The sequence below is a fragment of the Cydia strobilella genome, chromosome 22 (assembly GCF_947568885.1).
Source record: "Cydia strobilella chromosome 22, ilCydStro3.1, whole genome shotgun sequence".
Lineage (NCBI taxonomy): Eukaryota > Metazoa > Arthropoda > Insecta > Lepidoptera > Tortricidae > Cydia > Cydia strobilella.
In genome coordinates, this window is record NC_086062.1 from 2,620,389 (window position 1) to 2,639,332 (window position 18,944).

General features: G+C 39.0%; 1 protein-coding gene across 2 annotated transcripts in view; it reads right to left on the reverse strand.

Annotated features, from left to right (window-relative positions):
- The window catches only part of LOC134751376 (talin-1-like), a 72,495-nt gene that overhangs the window by 40,668 nt on the left and 12,883 nt on the right, over window positions 1–18,944 (reverse strand). For both annotated transcript variants that reach the window (XM_063686732.1, XM_063686731.1), the window contains exons 7-30: window positions 16,216–16,297; window positions 15,693–15,861; window positions 14,538–14,713; window positions 13,300–13,455; window positions 12,656–12,747; window positions 11,741–11,829; window positions 11,050–11,149; window positions 10,430–10,507; window positions 9,963–10,069; window positions 9,640–9,744; window positions 9,306–9,428; window positions 8,653–8,767; window positions 8,424–8,501; window positions 8,132–8,253; window positions 7,779–7,871; window positions 7,131–7,289; window positions 6,148–6,352; window positions 5,168–5,238; window positions 4,600–4,720; window positions 4,035–4,112; window positions 3,010–3,131; window positions 2,385–2,480; window positions 1,905–2,066; window positions 800–992 (exon numbers count right to left, since the gene is read on the reverse strand). In XM_063686732.1, the coding sequence (XP_063542802.1) occupies window positions 800–992; window positions 1,905–2,066; window positions 2,385–2,480; window positions 3,010–3,131; window positions 4,035–4,112; window positions 4,600–4,720; window positions 5,168–5,238; window positions 6,148–6,352; window positions 7,131–7,289; window positions 7,779–7,871; window positions 8,132–8,253; window positions 8,424–8,501; window positions 8,653–8,767; window positions 9,306–9,428; window positions 9,640–9,744; window positions 9,963–10,069; window positions 10,430–10,507; window positions 11,050–11,149; window positions 11,741–11,829; window positions 12,656–12,747; window positions 13,300–13,455; window positions 14,538–14,713; window positions 15,693–15,861; window positions 16,216–16,297 (2,892 nt within the window). The remainder of the gene's footprint in view (window positions 1–799; window positions 993–1,904; window positions 2,067–2,384; window positions 2,481–3,009; window positions 3,132–4,034; window positions 4,113–4,599; window positions 4,721–5,167; window positions 5,239–6,147; window positions 6,353–7,130; window positions 7,290–7,778; window positions 7,872–8,131; window positions 8,254–8,423; window positions 8,502–8,652; window positions 8,768–9,305; window positions 9,429–9,639; window positions 9,745–9,962; window positions 10,070–10,429; window positions 10,508–11,049; window positions 11,150–11,740; window positions 11,830–12,655; window positions 12,748–13,299; window positions 13,456–14,537; window positions 14,714–15,692; window positions 15,862–16,215; window positions 16,298–18,944) is intronic.

Below are 18,944 nucleotides of genomic sequence, written 5' to 3' on the forward strand. Positions count from 1 at the left end.
CTACAGTACAATCTCTTTAAGGCTTACCTTTGGTCAACTTCAAGGTAGAAGGGTGTTAGGAAACACTTGAGTCGATTCAGATAGGAGGTACGAACCATACTGTTCTACCCCAGAGTTGGCCTAAGGGTGTCGTAAGCCTTCAAGACATTTTGACCCATACTGCCGTGACACGGGTGGCCTAGTTGTTAAGGCGTCTGCCGCGAATGCAGAAGACCTACCCGGGGCAATGTAGGCCTTGGTAGTTTTTTCTTTCGTATATGACATGTATGACAGTATAAGTCATTACGTAAATGCCTATCTACGACTGAATAGTCGCTGCGTCTGGTTGAGATTTTGCCTGGAACTGATCTGTGTTGAAGCGCTGACGTTAGTACCTTCTTATCCACTGATAACGACCATCAGCTCCCGCGACGCCACATCGAAGTTCTTCTTCTGCTGTCCCAACAAAGCTGCTCCCACTAATTCATGCGTGGCCATCTTCCAAGTAAATGCTGAAGAACCTTATCTACTGATCGTGATCATCAGCTCCCGCATTGTCTCATCGAAGTTATTTTTCTGTTGTTCCAACAGATCTGTCCCCACTAGTTAATGCGTGTTTGTGTCCAGTTGATATATCTCGACACGTACCTTCTAGTACTCTGATTGCGGTCATCAGCTCCCATATTGCCTCATCGAAGTTCTTCCTCTCTGTTCCAAAAGATCTGCCCCCACTAGTTTGTGCATGTTTGTGTCGAGTTAAGATATCGCTCAAGACACGTCTGTATCTACATAATGTACAAGTACTGACAAACCTTATTACCTTCTAATCCACTGATCGCGGCCATTAGTTCTCGCACCGCCTCATCGAAGTTCTTTCTCTGCTGTCCCAAAAGATCTGCCCCCACTAGTTCGTGCGTAGCTGTGTCCAGTTGAGATATTGCTCGGGAGAGATCCGTAGCTGCTTGGTGTAGCGCTGTTCGGCATTGTGATGTGTTGAGGGTTGACGCTGTCACCTGTCAATGGAATACATTATATAGTCTTTGGAATCCTATTCATTTTCAGACACGCTTTTAAAACGGGTGACATTGCGTTGTATAGAATGTCCATGAAAATTTACCCGTTTGTCGTCCTTTTAACGATAAAAAGGAAATTTATCTTACAAAATCTAACTTTTGTCAATCACATTATTTACTACAAAAAGCAAATTAGTTCATTCAAATACTAGTATGTTCCTGTATGTATCCTAAGTTTTATGGATTTTATGACTAATCGCTTCTTTATATTTACGTCTCGAATTTCTTCTTCGTCAGAAAATGACTTTCATACGTTTTTTTTTAATAATCTGAAGTCTCTTTCAGCAACAGGCAAGACAGAGAAATCGAGCGCCGTGTCGAAAACGCCTGGAAGAGCTACTGGTCCATGAAAGAGCTGATGAAGGGTAGCCTTCCATTGTCACTGAAGCGAAAACTCGTCGACATGTGTATCCTGCCCGTCCTAAACCTACGGTGCTCAAACATGGTCACTCACAGAGAGTCAGAAGTCCAAGTTGAAGGTTTGCCAACGGGCTATTGAGCGCAGCATTTTAGGTGTGAACAGGACCGATCGTATCCGGAACACCACGCTGCGCGCAAAAACCCGCATTGCTGACGTCGGTGAGAAGACTGCTAGGCTCTAATGGGACTGGGCCGGTCACGTCTGCCGCATGCATCCAGACAGATGGGCTAGCGTAGCTACCAAGTGGATGCCAGAAGAGGGGCGCGGACCCGGCAGGCCCAGACGGAGATGGCGGGACGACCTAGACACCCTTCTCAATAACTGGCCGGAGGAGGCGCTATATCGGGAGTCGTGGGAGACAAGGGGAGAGGCCTTTGCCCAGCAGTGGGATACCATAATAGGCTAGTAAAAAAATATATCTGAAGACTTACCTGAGCGGTACCAAGCAACGCAATCGCCACCCTTTCTACCTGCTGCGCCTTTTCATCCACAGCCCTATTCCGGTAGTCGTCGGGATGGCTCTTCACCAGCTTGTCCACCGCTTCCACCATCATGGAAGAGCGGTCCAGCACATTCTGAGCTTTATGTACTACCTGCAATAAAAAAACGACTTTACAGTATGCCATCATTATATGGTGTTCATCAACAGTTCCTCTTCACCAAATGTCGCTTTCCGTTTACTGGTGTGCATATAATATTTGAAGAGTTCCCCAAAATTCTTCAGAATCTCATCATCACATGAGAACAGTTAGTACTGTGAACCCTGTATCTGCGCAACCATTTTCATATTCGGGGACACAAAAAAGTAAACGACAAATTAAAAAAATATTTTTTCTTCAGATCGGTTATAATAGAAGAAACTGCAGAAAATCAGCTACTTAAAATACGAGTGCTTGTATGATTTTACTTACTTGCTCCTGATTCTTTTGCGCTGAGGTAGGTGGTGTGCATACGAACGCTAGTCTGGAAGCTGACTTGGCATACTGATCTGCTATGGTTTTCAGTACCTGTGAAAATATTGTATTATTATACTGTAAACTTACTATGAATTTTTCCCATAAACGCCTCCACCTCGTACAGAAAAACGCATATGTATTTCAAAATCTCACTAACACGTAGTTACCGTTCCTTTTGCATTCAAAGTTACTATTTTATGGCCCGTCTTATCATCATCTTCTTCGAGTTGTCCCGGCATTTTGCCACGGTTCATGGGAGCCTGGGGTCTGCTTGGCAACTAATCCCAAGAATTAGGGTAAATAGGCAATAGTTTTTACGAAAGCGACTGCCATCTGACCTTGTAATCCAGAGGGCAAACTAGGCCTTATTGGGATTAGTCCGGTTTCCTCACGATGTTTTCCTTCACCGAAAAGCGACTGGTAAATATCAGATGATATTTCGTACATAAGTTCCGAAAAACTCATTGCTACGACCCGGGGTTTGAACGCGACCTCTGGATTGCAAGTCGCTTTTACCATTAGGCCACCAGCGCATGGCACCGTCTAATTTAACTCTCTTTATTTGCCCTGCACGACTTACCCCAGGGTTCTTGCTATTGCGTCCATCAGCAAGCGCATTGGTAGCAACGCATAGTGCCTTTAGTTCATCCATCAAAGCACGGGTTTCTGAGGGACTCTTACCGCTGTTCAATGCTCTTACGTCTGCAATAAAACAGGTTCATATTTAGGACAACCACCTGTCCAAGCAGGGTCTCCGCTGGCAATCGACTGGCAGTAGACGATCGGGGCGGCCTCGTACCACATGGAGGCGATCAGTTGAGAAGGAGGCTGGCTCAACTGGACTTAGCTGGAAAGAGCTGGAAGTCGCCGCTCAAGATCGCGACAAATGGAAAATTCTTCTGAGAGCCCTATATGTCCCTAATGGGGGATAACAGGATTACATCATAATTTTTGATAACTTGAACTTTTACCGACAACTGTATTTTTGAAGAATCAATAAATAATTTAATAATTATGAGATTTTTTGATTTGTTGTGGAAAGAGCGTTCAAGGGAAAACCGATAGCACGCCGACCGGTCGGTCGACCTAGGTGGATGCGGTGGACACGGATGTTCACGTAGATTCGTGTCCACCGCATCCGCCCATCGATAATAAATCGAAATATCCAGGTTAAAGACTGGTGAGAAACAGCACTGGACCGGGATCAGTGGCGAGCAGTCGTGTTGGAGGCCAGGACACACTTTGGGTCGCTGCGCCAGAGGAGCAAGTAAATAAGTTTATTACAGATTTAGAATTCCAATTCCAACGGCCACATGCGGTCTCTATTATCAGCCCACTTGATAATATCAATAAATGTAGTCTTAGGTCATGACAAATTTGACTGCAAAGCCAATACATAACTAGTCATTTTTTAATATTATAAGAAAAAAGGAAAAATTCACCACTTCAGGCAAGATTAACGACAAAATTAAACTGGTCGATACTTAGTTCACAAATTTTGAAGATAAGTCATAAATCAAATCTTCAATAAAATGATATTTTATCCAACCTTCCCTAAGTTTTTCTAAAAAACTTCAAGCAATTTTGATCTTGTGACCACTTTACCTTGAACAACTTCTGGCAGTAACCGCTGTATAACTTCCATAGATAACTCAGCCTCGCCATGGTCAATATTCGATGAATCTGGAAGATGTAGATTTAGCTTAAGAATATTGAGACACCAATCTTCGACTTAGTCGTTTTGTACATGTACAGAGTTAAATGGTGTTTTCAAATTTATATCATTACAATAACCTGAAGAATTCCATGGGATTCCATCCGTCTTTAACTACAAACGCATTCTATTTCGTGTATTAGAATTTTTGTCGTTGTAACAGAGAAATTAATAAACTATTATACTTGAAAATCTTCAGAAATTTTGCGTTTCTGCGAGATGACGGCAGAAAACTTCATGGAATACGTCGATAGCAAACAAGCATACGGCCCGCCTGATGGAAAGCAGTCAGTTGTTACATGCGCGTTGCCGACCCTTTCAAAAACCTGTATATATGTACACTCCTTTTTTGAAGAACCCCATACTGTAGGCCCTCGAGAAAACCTTCCAACAACAACGTACAACGTAGTCCCTCTGGATATTCTAAATATGTAATATTCAATTTGATACACTTACCGCGTGCATATGTATAGTTTATCAGACCAGCAATAGCGGCGTTTAGTTCAGCAAGTTTCTTCGCCAGTGATTCTTTGAGCTGCTTCTCTTCGTTTGGCGCCAGAGCCTTTGATGTCAAGGGCTGCAGAATAAAAAAATATAATTTATTACTGTCACCAATTGCTGCTGAATTTTAAACCTTTATGCGAAAATGGCTTTGTTTACGCGATGTCCCTAAATTTATTCAATGAAGAATTAAAAAAATCTCAGTTGTCAATATTTCGGTTTCCATTAGTAGACCAGCTTGATAATATGATCAAATACAATACAAAATAATATCTACAAAGAAATAAAGAGAAATGCATGAATTTATCTGGTTTCATTTTGTCATGCTTGCAAGATTTGATCTAACTAAACCTGTTTTATTTACAATGTTTTTCATGGCGTATAAACATTTTTCGCGACCGATAGAAAGGGTCTTTGTGAACCCTGGGACTGGGACTCACAGATAGAAAAACAGGCAGAATGCCGGGATAACGCGAGGAAGAAAAAGAAATAAAAGATTGAAGAAAATCATTAGTAAGTATACCTGTTTTATAGTATCCTGAGCGCGTGAAAGAGCTCCGTGAAGATCTCTTCTCTTATTTTCGAGACTGTTTTCTGTTAAAGAAGATAGTTACTTAAAAAATAAAGGAATAAATAAATCACCGCTCCTGGCAAGGTAAACTCTGTGGCAACGGCCACCTGCTTTACTAACACCTATCGAAGCTTCTCGATAGCAACGAATATGTCATTCTCGAGTTTTAGGCATTATAACACCCATATCCATACTAATATTATAAATACGAAAGTCTGTCTGTCTGTGTGTTGCCTCTTCACGCTTAAACCGCTGAACCGATTTAGATGAAATTTGGCATAGAGATAGGTTGAGTCCCTGAGAAGGACATAGGATAGTTTTTATCCCGAAAATCATCCCTTAAGAAAGTAAAAAGCGGGGTGTAATTGAGATAATTAACGAAGTGCCTGCTAATTTGTGTGCATAATATGCTCAAATTTAGATTGCTATGAAAAATTTTCCAGGCGCTATTTTTACTCTAGCTGCGGTTACTAAGTCCACGCAGACGAAGTCGCGGGCAAAAGCTAGTTTTATAATAATTAAGAGCAGGTTTTTTTTAGTATAGACGTTCGCATTTTCGTTCTTTACAAATCATACAAATTTCAATAAATTTAACCTAGACAAGATTAATAATAATAATAGGCCCTTTCATCTATGTCAGATGTTTTAAGCAGCATCCCGGTAACGACACTTGCGTTCGTGGCTGTGTAGCCCTATGCGGGAGGGGATCCCTCGTCCACACACGCGGCAGGTGTATGCTCCCCCAGGTGGGCAGGGGATGGAGGCCTGCTCGTGGCGCCCCAAGCGTTTCTCTTTCAAATAGGTAAACCAGGCATCGTCGTGCTTGGATTGGTTATCATGGACAACACGTCGCCACATGGGTCGGTCTTCGGCCAGTTTCTGCCATTGGTTGCATGGGATATTAAGTACTTAGGCAATCATATATTACTTACCATCCAACTGACTCCGAAGCTTATCCACAGCCTTCTTAAGCTCAGCATTCTGATTCCTAATAGCATCAGCACGCTTCCGGCCCTCCGGATGATCAAGTAAGGATTTGTAGGAAGCATCAAGAAGTTTCTCTGATGATGATAGATCTTCGAGGGTTGCTAATAGGGCGCTGCGGCAGTATGGCTCGTAGGTTGATGAAGCTGTGAGCTGCAAAAATAGATTGGTTGATATTGATATACATAATTAACTTAATGGTACAGCGATAACTCTACCATAATCTAAGATGCAGTTGTGACATCCTTGGTTTAAAAATTACCTATTCAAGTTTACCATCTTCTCCTGACCCCAATAAATATTTTTCACCTCAGCAGCTCGAACAAGCCTACTTTCGTCACTCCCTAGAGTGAGGAAAGTGCGACTTTCCTCACTCCCGGGAGTGACGAAAGTGCGACTTTCCTCACTCCAGGGAGTGAAACAAAGTAGCTTTTTAATTTAGTGAAGGCCATGAACTGCCACTTCATACTTCTATTACAAATTGTTTTTTTTTTTTTAATTATTTCTGTATTCTGTATAATTCGAAATACATTTTAACCTTTAATATGTTCTCACTACTGAGGTGAAAAATTATATGTGTCACACGAGAGCAAAGTTATTTTATATCTCGTGTTTTTGAGTCCCTCGCTACGCTCAAGATTCTAACTTAGAATTATAGAATCTTTCGCTTTTTCGTTACTCAAAATCAACACTCGCAAGAAAAATTCCTCTCTTGTTGCACAAATAACTATTATAGGCTTCAAACTACAAATTTGCACAGTCTTCACAATTATTATATAGTTTTGGGCTTGAGTCAAGTGAAAGATAATATTTATAATTCATGTTTTTTTTGGCTGAAATGAAATATATGTAGGTAAGATGGTGGTGTAGGTAAGGTGCATACGATGACGAAGATAATTTAGGATTAGTTCTGTATTTTATCTATCTATACCTCAGCACAAGATGTTAAGGCGGCGACCGCATTGATACACTTGTGGGCAGCGTCGATGACCTTCGCCGACATGGGGTCGTTGACCTCGCCGGCGAGCTGGTTCAGCGAGGCTACCAGCAGGCGGGTTTTGTCGTCTATTTCTTTTGATAAGTCTTTAATCTGCAGAAAAATAATTTGTTAGAGCCCGTCTAAGCTAACTCTGCACCGACTTTGATAGAACAAAGTGAAAAAATGCCACAATTAACGTATTTTTTTTATAGGAATATGCCTTTTATCGTCACACTCCACACTTTGTCACAGAAAAGTCTTTGCAGCGTTAAGTTGGGCTGACTCTAGCTTAGATTTAGAACTTTAGAGCAAGTTATTTGCATTTCTGATTTCAATCCAGACGTAGCGACGACAGACTAGGTAGATCTTCGCTCTGAATTCTGGATCGTCGTTGATTTACAAACACAAAAACTTTGTGACTGGAAAATTTTGCCCAGGGATCTAAACTTAGAAGTTAAATTGTTCCATGATTTGCAACAAAAAATGTGATCGATTTAGAAATTTTAGAATGGACAACTCAAGATTGTATAAATGTAGTTGCCAATTGAGACCTTAATTTCTAGTGTTTTAATAAAGAAAAAGAAAATCTATTCTACGTACCTCATTTTCCTTGTCCGGTGCATTTCCGTGTCCAAAAATAAATTGTAATTTACGGGACTTTTTAGCGAAATTGTCAGTTATATCATGCATTTTCTGTAAAAAAAATGTGTCACTTTATTTATTTAACCTTTATTGCACAAAGTAAACACCTTGCAGTACAAAAGGCGGACTTAACGTCATATGGCACTACTAGTCTACCTAAGGCTTCACTGCACAAAGTGTGTTACTTAAAACTTTGCACTCGTGGAAGACAAGGGAAGAGGCCTTTGGCCCAGCAGTGGGACACCAGAATAGGCTAGTAAAAAAAAAAACCTTTGCACGCATATGATAACGCCAATTTCTTCTTCTATTACCTGCAAATCGTCACAGCCAACGTTCTGAGCTATCATAGCAGTAGCATCCAATAGTTCTTGCATTTCTTTAAGCAGACCACTTCTGTCCTTGCCATCTTTTACGGAGGCAAGTACTTGGGCGTCTGCAAAGCATTAACCATTAATTTACCTTTTTAATCGCACATGATTATTTTTAATCATTGACCGTAAACGGCATAGATTGCTTGAAGCGTGTACTTTGAACAGCGTTTTACTTAATTCTAATCTTCCACATTCGACTCTATGTAACGTACTTCAATATTTTAATAATTACCTTTGGCTAATTTTGGTACAAGTTCTTTTATAGTGTTCATTGCGCTGACAGCAGCTCCGTAGTCTATATTATTCGGATCTGAAATCATTTTTAATAAGAATACTTTCTAAAGAAAAAACCACAAGTGCATTCTAAGTAGTAGTAGTAGTTTTAATATAGTTTAAATGCCTTATTTTTCCTATCTTGTACTTGAGCCAGCATTTTACAGAAAGTTCAGTTTATTTCTCACCAGCATGTGCAGCCGCTAGCCTAGCTATAGCCGCGTTGAGTCTGGCCAGTCGGTCGCGCGCTGAACGTTCGAGGTCATCTACTTCTTTAGGACTTAGCGCTGGTCCGTCATATTTCTGAAATCATATTAAATATTTTTCTTCTTCTATAAATAGCTTTTGTTCCTAATTAATTACTATCGGCAATAAATGTCTGCCATATACCAAAAGTATAGGAAACCCAAAATGGAACCCTGCGGTGCTCCAACCTTTACAGTCGTACCACTAGACTTAGCTTTATAAACGACTACTTTATAAGTCCTTTGCTTTAAGAAAGATTAAACAAGTTTTAGAGCATCCATTGACAGGCCTTAATGCTTCAATTCACTTTATTTGATCTCTAATAATTTCTACATCAATATTTATCTGCGGCAAGATTTCTCTCGTGTCATCTAAAGCATGATTGACTGCACTTACGCAGTTGATAAATGATTGGGTCTTCTCGTCATTAATAAAGCATTTGTATCTAATTGCTAGATCCAACATTCCATAATCCTGTCTTTCATTCAATTTAAAAGTGCTGGTTGCTATTTGAATAAAGATTATATTGACTTTGACTTTGACTTTGATTCATCATTCGTAACATGGACCTTGTGTTATACATGCTTGTTGTTACCTTCGTCAAGACATCTCTTGCGTCATCTAAAGCGTGGCTAGCGGCGCCTACACAGTTGATAAATGAGGCGCGCTGTAGAGTCGCTTGGGTCTTTTCATCTTCGATGAAGCTCTGTCGGGAATTCTAGAACAAAATTGAAGATCTTTTGTAAGAGAAAAGAAAGAGCAACAAATTTAACATCTCGCTCTCCACCGCAGCGAAATCTGGCCAGCAAATAGAATTATAGGCTGGTTTTTAACGCATTGGGCAGCGAAATTGTTGTAACGAGTAAGGGATGATGTACTTAGGTTAATATTCTACCACTCACAACATGACTGTACATGTGTATGCTTACCCTGACCAATTGGCTTCGTCTCTTGACAGTGCTATCAAGAGCGAAGTACATCTGGGTGGTGAGATCTGCTATTCTCATTGCAGCCTCTTGAGCGTCCTGAGGATTCTGAAAAATAAAACAAACGAAACAGTAGGTAACTTTTATTAAAACGGGAATCTGAAAAATACATTTGTCAATAGAAGTATGACCGTCATATGGTACCTCATAATACCTGTAAGTTAGGAATGTACAACGCACTTGTGACACCTCCGAATGTAGTTGCCACCATTCTTAAACTACGATGTTTGCTTACCGTACGCGTAATTGTGTTATAAAAAAAGTACCATGAAACCATTAAGTTGGTTGACATTGTCACTCAGTTCGTTCAGCTCGAACGTGAGTTTCTTTTTCGCAGCTTCGTCGGTTTGCTGGTCCATGCAGTGTTTCACACCTGATAAGCAAAAAACATCATTAGCACTCTAAACAGTCTAAACGTAGCTAGTAATGCACAAAAGGAAAAAAGTTGGACCTAGGATATTTCCCTGGGGAACTCCATAGCAAATAGTCTCGTCACTTTTAACCCAAATTATGAGAGGTGCCTAGGAGAGGTTTGAACATTTCTAGGCACATTTGGCAGAAAAATGTTAATTCTTTTAAATAGTTTTTTTAACACCGGTCTAATAATTGCTTAAATACACAGGTTTTGCTAGCTTCAGTAGTCGAAACACTAAGATTTGAGATGTTAGTTACTGATATGTCAGTAACTATCATGGATGACCCTGGGATGGGTTCAGATCGAATATATTCTTACCAGCTACTACGGTAGGATAATCTCTGACGATATCTTCTATTATTCGCTTTGCCGCTTCTATGTTGGCCTGATTTGGATCTGCAAATGATAAAAAAGGAGGCATTTATGTAATTTATTCATGGTCTTCTGAATGTTATTAATGAGTAGTGTAAGTTTTTAACAAATAGCTAGATTTGTTAAAAAACACCGTTTTAGTAGAATTGGTTTTTATTAGGGCTAGCACTAGGGGATCCTCTAATAGTGTTTGTAGGAACTCAAGTCTTTTGAGTCTAAATTTGAAGAATTGGACTTGGTGTTACGAGACTACGCAAACAAAAACTTTCAAGTCTTTTAATTCCCGAGTTGAGTCCCTTATTAAGTCTTAAGCGCAACTCAAAAGGATTCGCACGAGCCTCCAGATAAAGTCTCCGTCAACAATTTTGTAGGTTGTATTTACTAAATACTTGTAACAGTAAAGAAAATAAGCGTTATTGTGTGTGTACCCAACCCATGAATTTCACATGAAGACAATGCATTTTAATTTTTTTGTTAAAAAATGAGTTCTCTGAAAGGGACTCTATTCTTAGAGGGTTCATCAGAGATAATTCTCCAGAGGATACAATTACTATTAAAAGACTTACCATTAAGAAGAGTCACAATCTTGACTGCATTTGCGTTTAGGTCGTTTAATTTCCTTCCCGTGTCGATCGACATCTCTCCTCGCATCGTTACACCGGTGAGCTGAAAAACAAAATAGCACTTTTGATCAATAATTTAGGTAGTGGAGTATGAGAAACAAAATTTTTACCCGAGGTATGAGAAAATATATGACAGGGAAAGTGAAGAGAAAGAGACCTGACTAACTTTATCTCAAATAATGAAATCAACCACAATCCTGCCGCTTACTGAAGGGTGCGTCGAGTTAACCTTTTAGAGTCACTCCAGATAAGCGTCTCTCGAGCGCCGGCGTCTAGTCAACTCTATTACGAATGCTGCTCGACGCAACGCTGGCGCAAATGACCAGCGACACCATTTTCCATAGCGCTGACTGTCTAGTGCCTGACGCCAACGCTCAAAAGACGCTGGCTCCACACTAGCGCCTCTTGAGCGTCAGTGCGCAGTCATGGAAAATGGTGTCGCTGCCCAGTTGCGCCAACATTGTGAAGAGACACTGCCAGATTAGACTGGACGCCACTGCTAGACCTATCTAATATTTGGAAGTCTACCTGTACATGCCACAATAAATTTTTACTATTTTCCTTGTGCTTTAATTTATCCAGTACATCTGTTTCACTTGTACTGGACTTCTCATTAATGGAGAAAAGAACCTACCTTTGCAGTCTGCTCGTTTGTTTGTTTGTTTTTTACGATCAGTGAATGCGCGGTGAGGATCTGCGCCCCGATAGATTGTGCTTTTGAACCTGAAAATGACGGAAAAAACGTATTGGGTTAAATAATTCTAACTGATCACTATATCAAAGATTGATTGTTGTATACCTAGCAATGTACAAGTTGCAGAACATCTTCAAAGTTTCTGGAAACTCTCATGAGAAAGTTCTCATACAAAAGTTTCCTATTAGAAAGTTCCCTTCATAATCATAATCATAAAAAATAAAAAAATAAAAATAAAATTCATTTATTTTGGACAATTCGGAATCCATATATCACAATTTAATAAAATATTAAAATAAAAATACAATCAACTGAAAAAAAAAGCCATATAATCATAATCATTTCACTTCACTTCATTAGGGACTACTCGTATTATCTGTTGACGATAGTTTCTTTTAACATTTACATCAATCATTTCCGTCTATTTCAAGTGTCATAGAAATTGAAACTAACTGTAAGAAGGTTTGGTAATAAACGCGCAGAAAAAAATACCGAGAACGTTTCATGGGAACATTGCAATTTTTGAAAATTTTCTTTGGCACATTGCTATGTAGGTATAACATTTGTAAAGAAGAAAAAGACGTGCTCCCGAATTTGACAATTAAAGAAGATGGAGATGTGCGGCGCTATATATTTTGTGGTAAATGTTATCAAACGTCACCTTTTCGTAACCAAAATTACTGCTCAAAGTATAGCCATATAGCAATCTTCATTAGCCAAATTCAAAGCACGAATTCATTCTAGACTGTACTTCTAGTACAGTGAGTGCCTCAATGCCACTTCGCCATACTAGCTTTATAGAAAAGTGGATACTAGGAAACTGACTGTACAATCAAGTTCTAAGAATATTATTACCTGGTTCTGCTGTAATAATTTTGCTAGGTCCGACAAAAGAAGTCTCCACTGTTTTTTGTGCTGAGTGTGACACCACCTCAATCGTGGAACCTCTGTAAAAAGATATCAGAGTAAAGTTTTCCTAAAAATCCTAAAGCGCGTCTGGGGAAAGTTTTTATAGTTTGTTGTCCAACCCAAGTTCAATTTAACTTTAAAAGCTTCTAAGTCTATCAGTATAAAAAGAGCTAAAATTATTTTTGTTGTCTTTCTTTGAATCATGAATTCACTATAGATGCGCCACTGAGCGACCGGGGGTAAGAGAAAGAATATTCATATAAAATTTGGGCAGCATACATCTTTGATAGAGAAAAATAGTCTTATTGCGATTCCTATAAGAGGAAAGAAAAAATAGTGCCATGCTTTGTCCTTATCATCGACCGGGTGGCATCATAGGTAGGAGGCGATGGCGAAATACCGAAATTTATAAGAGCGAAAGAGAAAAATCCTATGCTGCCCAAATTTTATATGAATATTCTTTCTCTTACCCCCGGTGGCTCGGTGGCGCGTCTATAACTACTTGTATATACTATGTCTATGGCACACTGGAACCGTATACTACTAATCTAGTACTAATGAAAAAGGTGAGAGATGAATAAGTTACGCACTTCCCGCTCTCCACAGTGGCCTGATGTATGATGCCTGATTCGGTCCCCGAGTTGTTAAAGGCCCCCTCCATTCTCTTGCGGATCAGGTCGATGTAGCCCTGAAGAATGTCTCTGATGCGGTACGCGTCGTTTGTTTTTACGCAGTATTCTTTTTCGCTGAAAGCAATGGGTACATTACTTTTGGGGTTCCGTACCCAAAGGGTAAAAAACGGAAAACTATTACTAAGACTCCGCTGTCCGTCTGGCCGTCTGTCCGTCTGTCTGTCACCAGGCTGTATCTCATGAACCGTGATAGCTAGACAATTGAAATTTTCACAGATGATGTATTTCTGTTGCCACTATAACAACAAATACTAAAAAGTACGGAACCCTCGGTGCGCGAGTCCGACTCACACTTGGCCGGTTTATTTTATTTTATTATTCAAATTAGTTATGTCGTATTACTACTAAGGCACTACGAACTACAAAGCAAATAAAAATAGAAAGATACGAGAAAACACAAATAATAACAAAATACAATTTAAGTAGATTGTCGACTGCCAGCGTATTTCGGAACGGCTTGACTCCTTGGCGCTGCGTAGAGATGTGGCCTCGCTCTGCATTTTCTATCGCGTGTATAACGGGGAGTGCTCCGAGGAATTGTTCGGATTAATCCCTGCCGCTTCTTTTCGCCATCGCCCTACGCGACAACATTACCATCCTTACCACTTAGATGGTTGGCAGTCCTCAACTGTGCGTTTCTCTAGAAACTTCCTGCCTCGCACAGCTAAACTGTGGAATGAACTGTCGCCTGCGGTATTTCCGGACCGATATGACTTTCAAACCTTCAAGAAAAGAGCGTACTCCCATCTTAAAGGCCGGCAACGCACTTACAACCCCTCTGGTGTTGCGGGTGTCCATGGGCGGCGATAATCGCTTACCATCAGGTGATCCGTCTGCTCGTTTGCCTCCTATTTCATAAAAAAAAAAAAAAAAGATTTGGGCGACGACATAACAGCGTGGCTTCGTTGCGTCGTCTGACTTGGTGTAGGATTCTATTTGATTATAGTGTTGGATGGGATATCATTTTAAAATGAGGAGGTAAAGTTCCTAAATCCATGAGGTGCTTGCATCGATCAATCCCCAGTCCGCACCCCCGAAAACCTCAAAAAACATAGACTATTTTTCAAATTCGATGCTCGCGCAATCAAATTCAAAAGGAGCTTTGACTGTTGTACAGTAACTCCTTTTGCCTTTACCTGTAGTCTCCAAAGTTTAGTGTGAACATCTCCCCTTTCCCAGCCTTGTAGGTCTTGACCTGGGTGAGAGGCCAGACTTGGAGTACTTCCTTGGTGGTCTCGTCCAGCCTCAGGATTGAGGAGGCGTTGATGCCAAGCAGACGGGGCACCAGCTTCTTCTTGCCTTTTTGCATCTCCTACATAATATTATATGCCAGAGATAAATTTGGGTATAATTATTAGGTACCACGTAGCTCGTTTAGGGGTGTATAAGTTTTGCAAAGAAATTCATAAAAGTTTGTTACCTTCAACGATTAAATAAATACCTTACCTACCTGAGGTATTCCTAAGGTATGATATTTTTAGTATTGTCTTCGGTTACCGAGATAGTTACTCATGAAATAAAACTATGAAAACGGATTATATCGCGTATATTGCATTTATAATTCATCCCGACGTTTCGAACCCTTTACAGCGTTCGTGGTCAACGGGTGACGGGTGAAGGGCTGCCGTTTTCATAGTTTTATTTTATGATATTTTCGTTTTGTCGTTTAGACTACTTAGTTTTATGGGGATATCACTGGACGCCTTTTTAAGCTTTTTAAGGTTTAAGGAAAAAATATTAATATATTCGCCGTAGACCAGATTTTCGGTACCTACCCCAGTTGATTGGAATGGAATTCTAGAGTTAAGTGGCCAGATCTCTTGCAGTCTTGGTATAGAAAATGTTTGTCCTCTAACTGGGTAAAGCTAGTGCTTTTTATGCTTTTAAAATCCTGTGTGGGCAAGAATATTAATACTTAACCCTTAACAAGGAAGAAAGTGACTCCATATGTGGGTAGGTCTCTCGCAGTCTTGGAATACAGATGTTTGGCCTTCAACTGGTTAAGACTGAGTGCTTTTTAGGGTTCCGTACCTAAAGGGTAAAAACGGGACCCTATTACTAAGACTCCGCTGTCCGTCTGTCCGTCTGTCTGTCTGTCACCAGGCTGTATCTCATGAACCGTGATAGCTAGACAGTTGAAATTTTCACAGATGATGTATTCCTGTGGCCGCTATAACAACAAATACTAAAAAGTACGGAGCCCTCGGTGCGCGAGTTCGACTGGCACTTGGCCGGTTTTTTATTCGTTTATAAGCATTATAGTTATTGGTTAGAATAATACTAGAACAAACCTTAACGAGGAAGAAAGTGACTCCATATGTAGGAAGATCTCTCGCGGTCTTGGTATAAAGATGTTTGGCCTCTAACTGCGTGAGGCCGGAGTGTTTTTTATGTTCTTTGATGACTTTCTTCTCCATACCCCAGGAGTTCGCGTAGATATGGGGTAGGAACTCGCTGAGACTGTGGGGATGAATGTTTTATAAATAGTAAAACAATAGTAAGATCGCCTTAGGAATTAAAATAATAGTGAGTTTTGAACAGCTAAACTGTGGAATGAACAGGCGCCCACGGTACTTCCGGGCCGATACGACGTTCAAACCTTCAAGAAAAGAGCGTACTCCCATCTAAAAAGGCCGGCAACGCACTTGCAACCTCTCTGGTGTTGCAGATGTTCATAGGCGACGGTGTTTGTTTATCATATATCATTAAAAAAACTTAGAGTAGATTATCATTCGGATCCTTTGTTTATGGTGCATCCCGTTCCCGTTTTGAAATAAAGTTAAGTTTAAAAACCTAAAGACTATAGGTACTTACTTTTCAATAAAGCCAGGCTTATGTTTGTCTTCCTGGAAGTCCCCATATTGCACTTGGCACTGGATTCCGGCGAATTGCACCGCTGTTCATGAAACAAATACTTACATTATTATACTAGTAGTAAAATGGAGGCCGATTCTAATTAAAAAATGTTACGGATTTGAACTGGTTCTGATACGACCTTGACGCATGGCTTGGTGAGTGGCGCACATCTCACACACGACTCAATTCATTTTGCATGCACCAATCAATGTGACCGATCTTCAAGGTCGTGTCAAAATAAGACCAAAACCGTAACAAGTTGTTAAATCTGTATCGGGCTCGAGTTAGAGTTTAATAGAAATGACAAAAACCGGCCAAGTGCAAGCCGGACTCGCGCACAAAGGGTTATTTCGTACCATTACGCAAAAAACGGCAAAAAATCACGTTTGTTGTATGGGAGCTGGGAGCCCCACTTAAATATTTATTTTATTCTGTTTTTAGTATTGGTTTTTATAGCGGCAACTATCACGGTTCATGAGATGCAGCCTGGTGACAGACGGACGGACGGACTGCGGAGTCTTAGTAATGGGGTCCCAACCCTAACCCTATGGGTACGGAACCCTAATTATGTGTCAGGAAACTTAGGAATAAAGGCTATTTCAATTCAATTCAATATACATTTTTGTAGTAATTGTAATTATATATTAAGCCACTTCCATAATGGGCCAATGTGATATAAATGATATATATATAATATAACATTTTTTTTCTAACCATAAAAATGTGTCACCATTTTCACATGGACACCCAAAGAACAATGTAATATATATTCGTCAAAATAATCAAGTCACCACAATGCTTCAAAATTTTCTTATCGCAAGAATACCTTACCAACACGCATATACCAGATAGTTGTCGACCGCACTTCGCTGCATTAAACGTTCTCACGTTACCCTCTATATATATTATGGAAGCGGCACTCTTTGTTAGGAACAATTCGCATCTATTCACAAAAAAAGTTGTTAACTCGCAAAGAAGGCAAAATAATAAAATTGAAATACAACTACCCCCAACAAAATTAGAAATGTTTAAAAAAGGCCCTTATTACCGATGCATACTTGTAGCAAACAAACTTCCCGAAAAAATTATAAACGTAATCGAAGACAATGTGTTCAAGAGGGAACTAAAAAATTTGCTTCTCAAAAAATGCTATTATTCCATAGACGAGTACCTGAATGATGAATCTTTGCCCAAATAAAATAATAATAATTTAAATTATATAAAAATACCTAAAATGATAATCTACATTACATTTAAATTAAATACATCTACTTATAATATTATATATTGAATGAATGGTAAATTAAATAAAATATATTTAATGCAAACTTATTAATGCTACTGTGGGAATGTATTTAACAACAAATTGTGTAATAAAGATAAAATAAATCAATACTTATATGTACCTATTGAAATAGTACCCAAATAAGTACATAATTGATTATAATAAAATAAAATAAAAATTATAATAAAATAATAAGTAATTAATATAATAAAATAAGTATAAAATAATATATATGCGTTACTGATATAAATACGTTAATTTATTTTATGTACCTAGTTATAGTTTAGTTTTAAGAAATACTTGCTGTGCCCTAACAGGGTTCATGTGTGAACGTACCCTAATGTAACATCTGTTTTGTACCACATGATAATAAGCAATAAATGAATTATGAATTATGAATTATAACCATAATTCACTCATATAATATGAAAAAAAATTATGGTGATTAATTTACTAAAAGTTTATTAAATTAGTGAGCACAAATATTGAATGCGTAATCATCGCACATATTAGGATCATCATCGCATCATCACGATCATCATCATCATCGCATCGGATGACGAATAAGCAATACATTATATTTTATAAAGATACCTCTACTATTATAATATAAGATGAAGACATATTATTGATAATTAAGATGTGACTCACTAAAACAACGTTATTACCTCACCTTCACACACCTAACTTCTGATGACTCATCGACATAATAGTGTTCATCTATTAACATCTACTTACTTAACAGCAGTAACCAAACACTAACCAAGCAGTAACCAAGTAACCAAACACTTCCTAGTAGAATCAGTGAATCCATACAAACATTGTGATACTATTGTTGTCAGTAGAAAAAGGCGCCAAATTCAAATTTTCTATGGGACGATATCCCTTCGCGCCTACATTTTTTAAATTTGCCGTCTTTTTCTACTGACAAGATTTGCTTGACCAACTATAAAATATGAAACTGAGCTGCAAGTTCTTGGGAATGAAATGAAACATCAAACTGAGCAAGTGACGTTATGACTAGGTTTTCGGGAACCAAATTATGGCAATGCATGTCCTAAATGTTAGATAGAGAATACGAATCGGGACAGAAATGTATGTCTCTCTTTATTTGAAAACCCAGATTTTTTAATAATCGTGACTATGAAAAACACGCATTTTGAACCTTACTGAGATTTAAAAAAAAATAAGTACACCTACTATTGTTTGCAAAGCGCTATCTTTAGAATATTATTTTGCAGTTAAATGTATCTAACGTGTATATTTTGATTGCTTCTACATATGCATAATATAAACATGTTTATTAGCTTATCTTGAACCTAGGCACATAAGTACACTTCTATAATATTACAAGTATTTTTATTATAGAGATTTTTATAACATGAACAATCAGTATTATTTG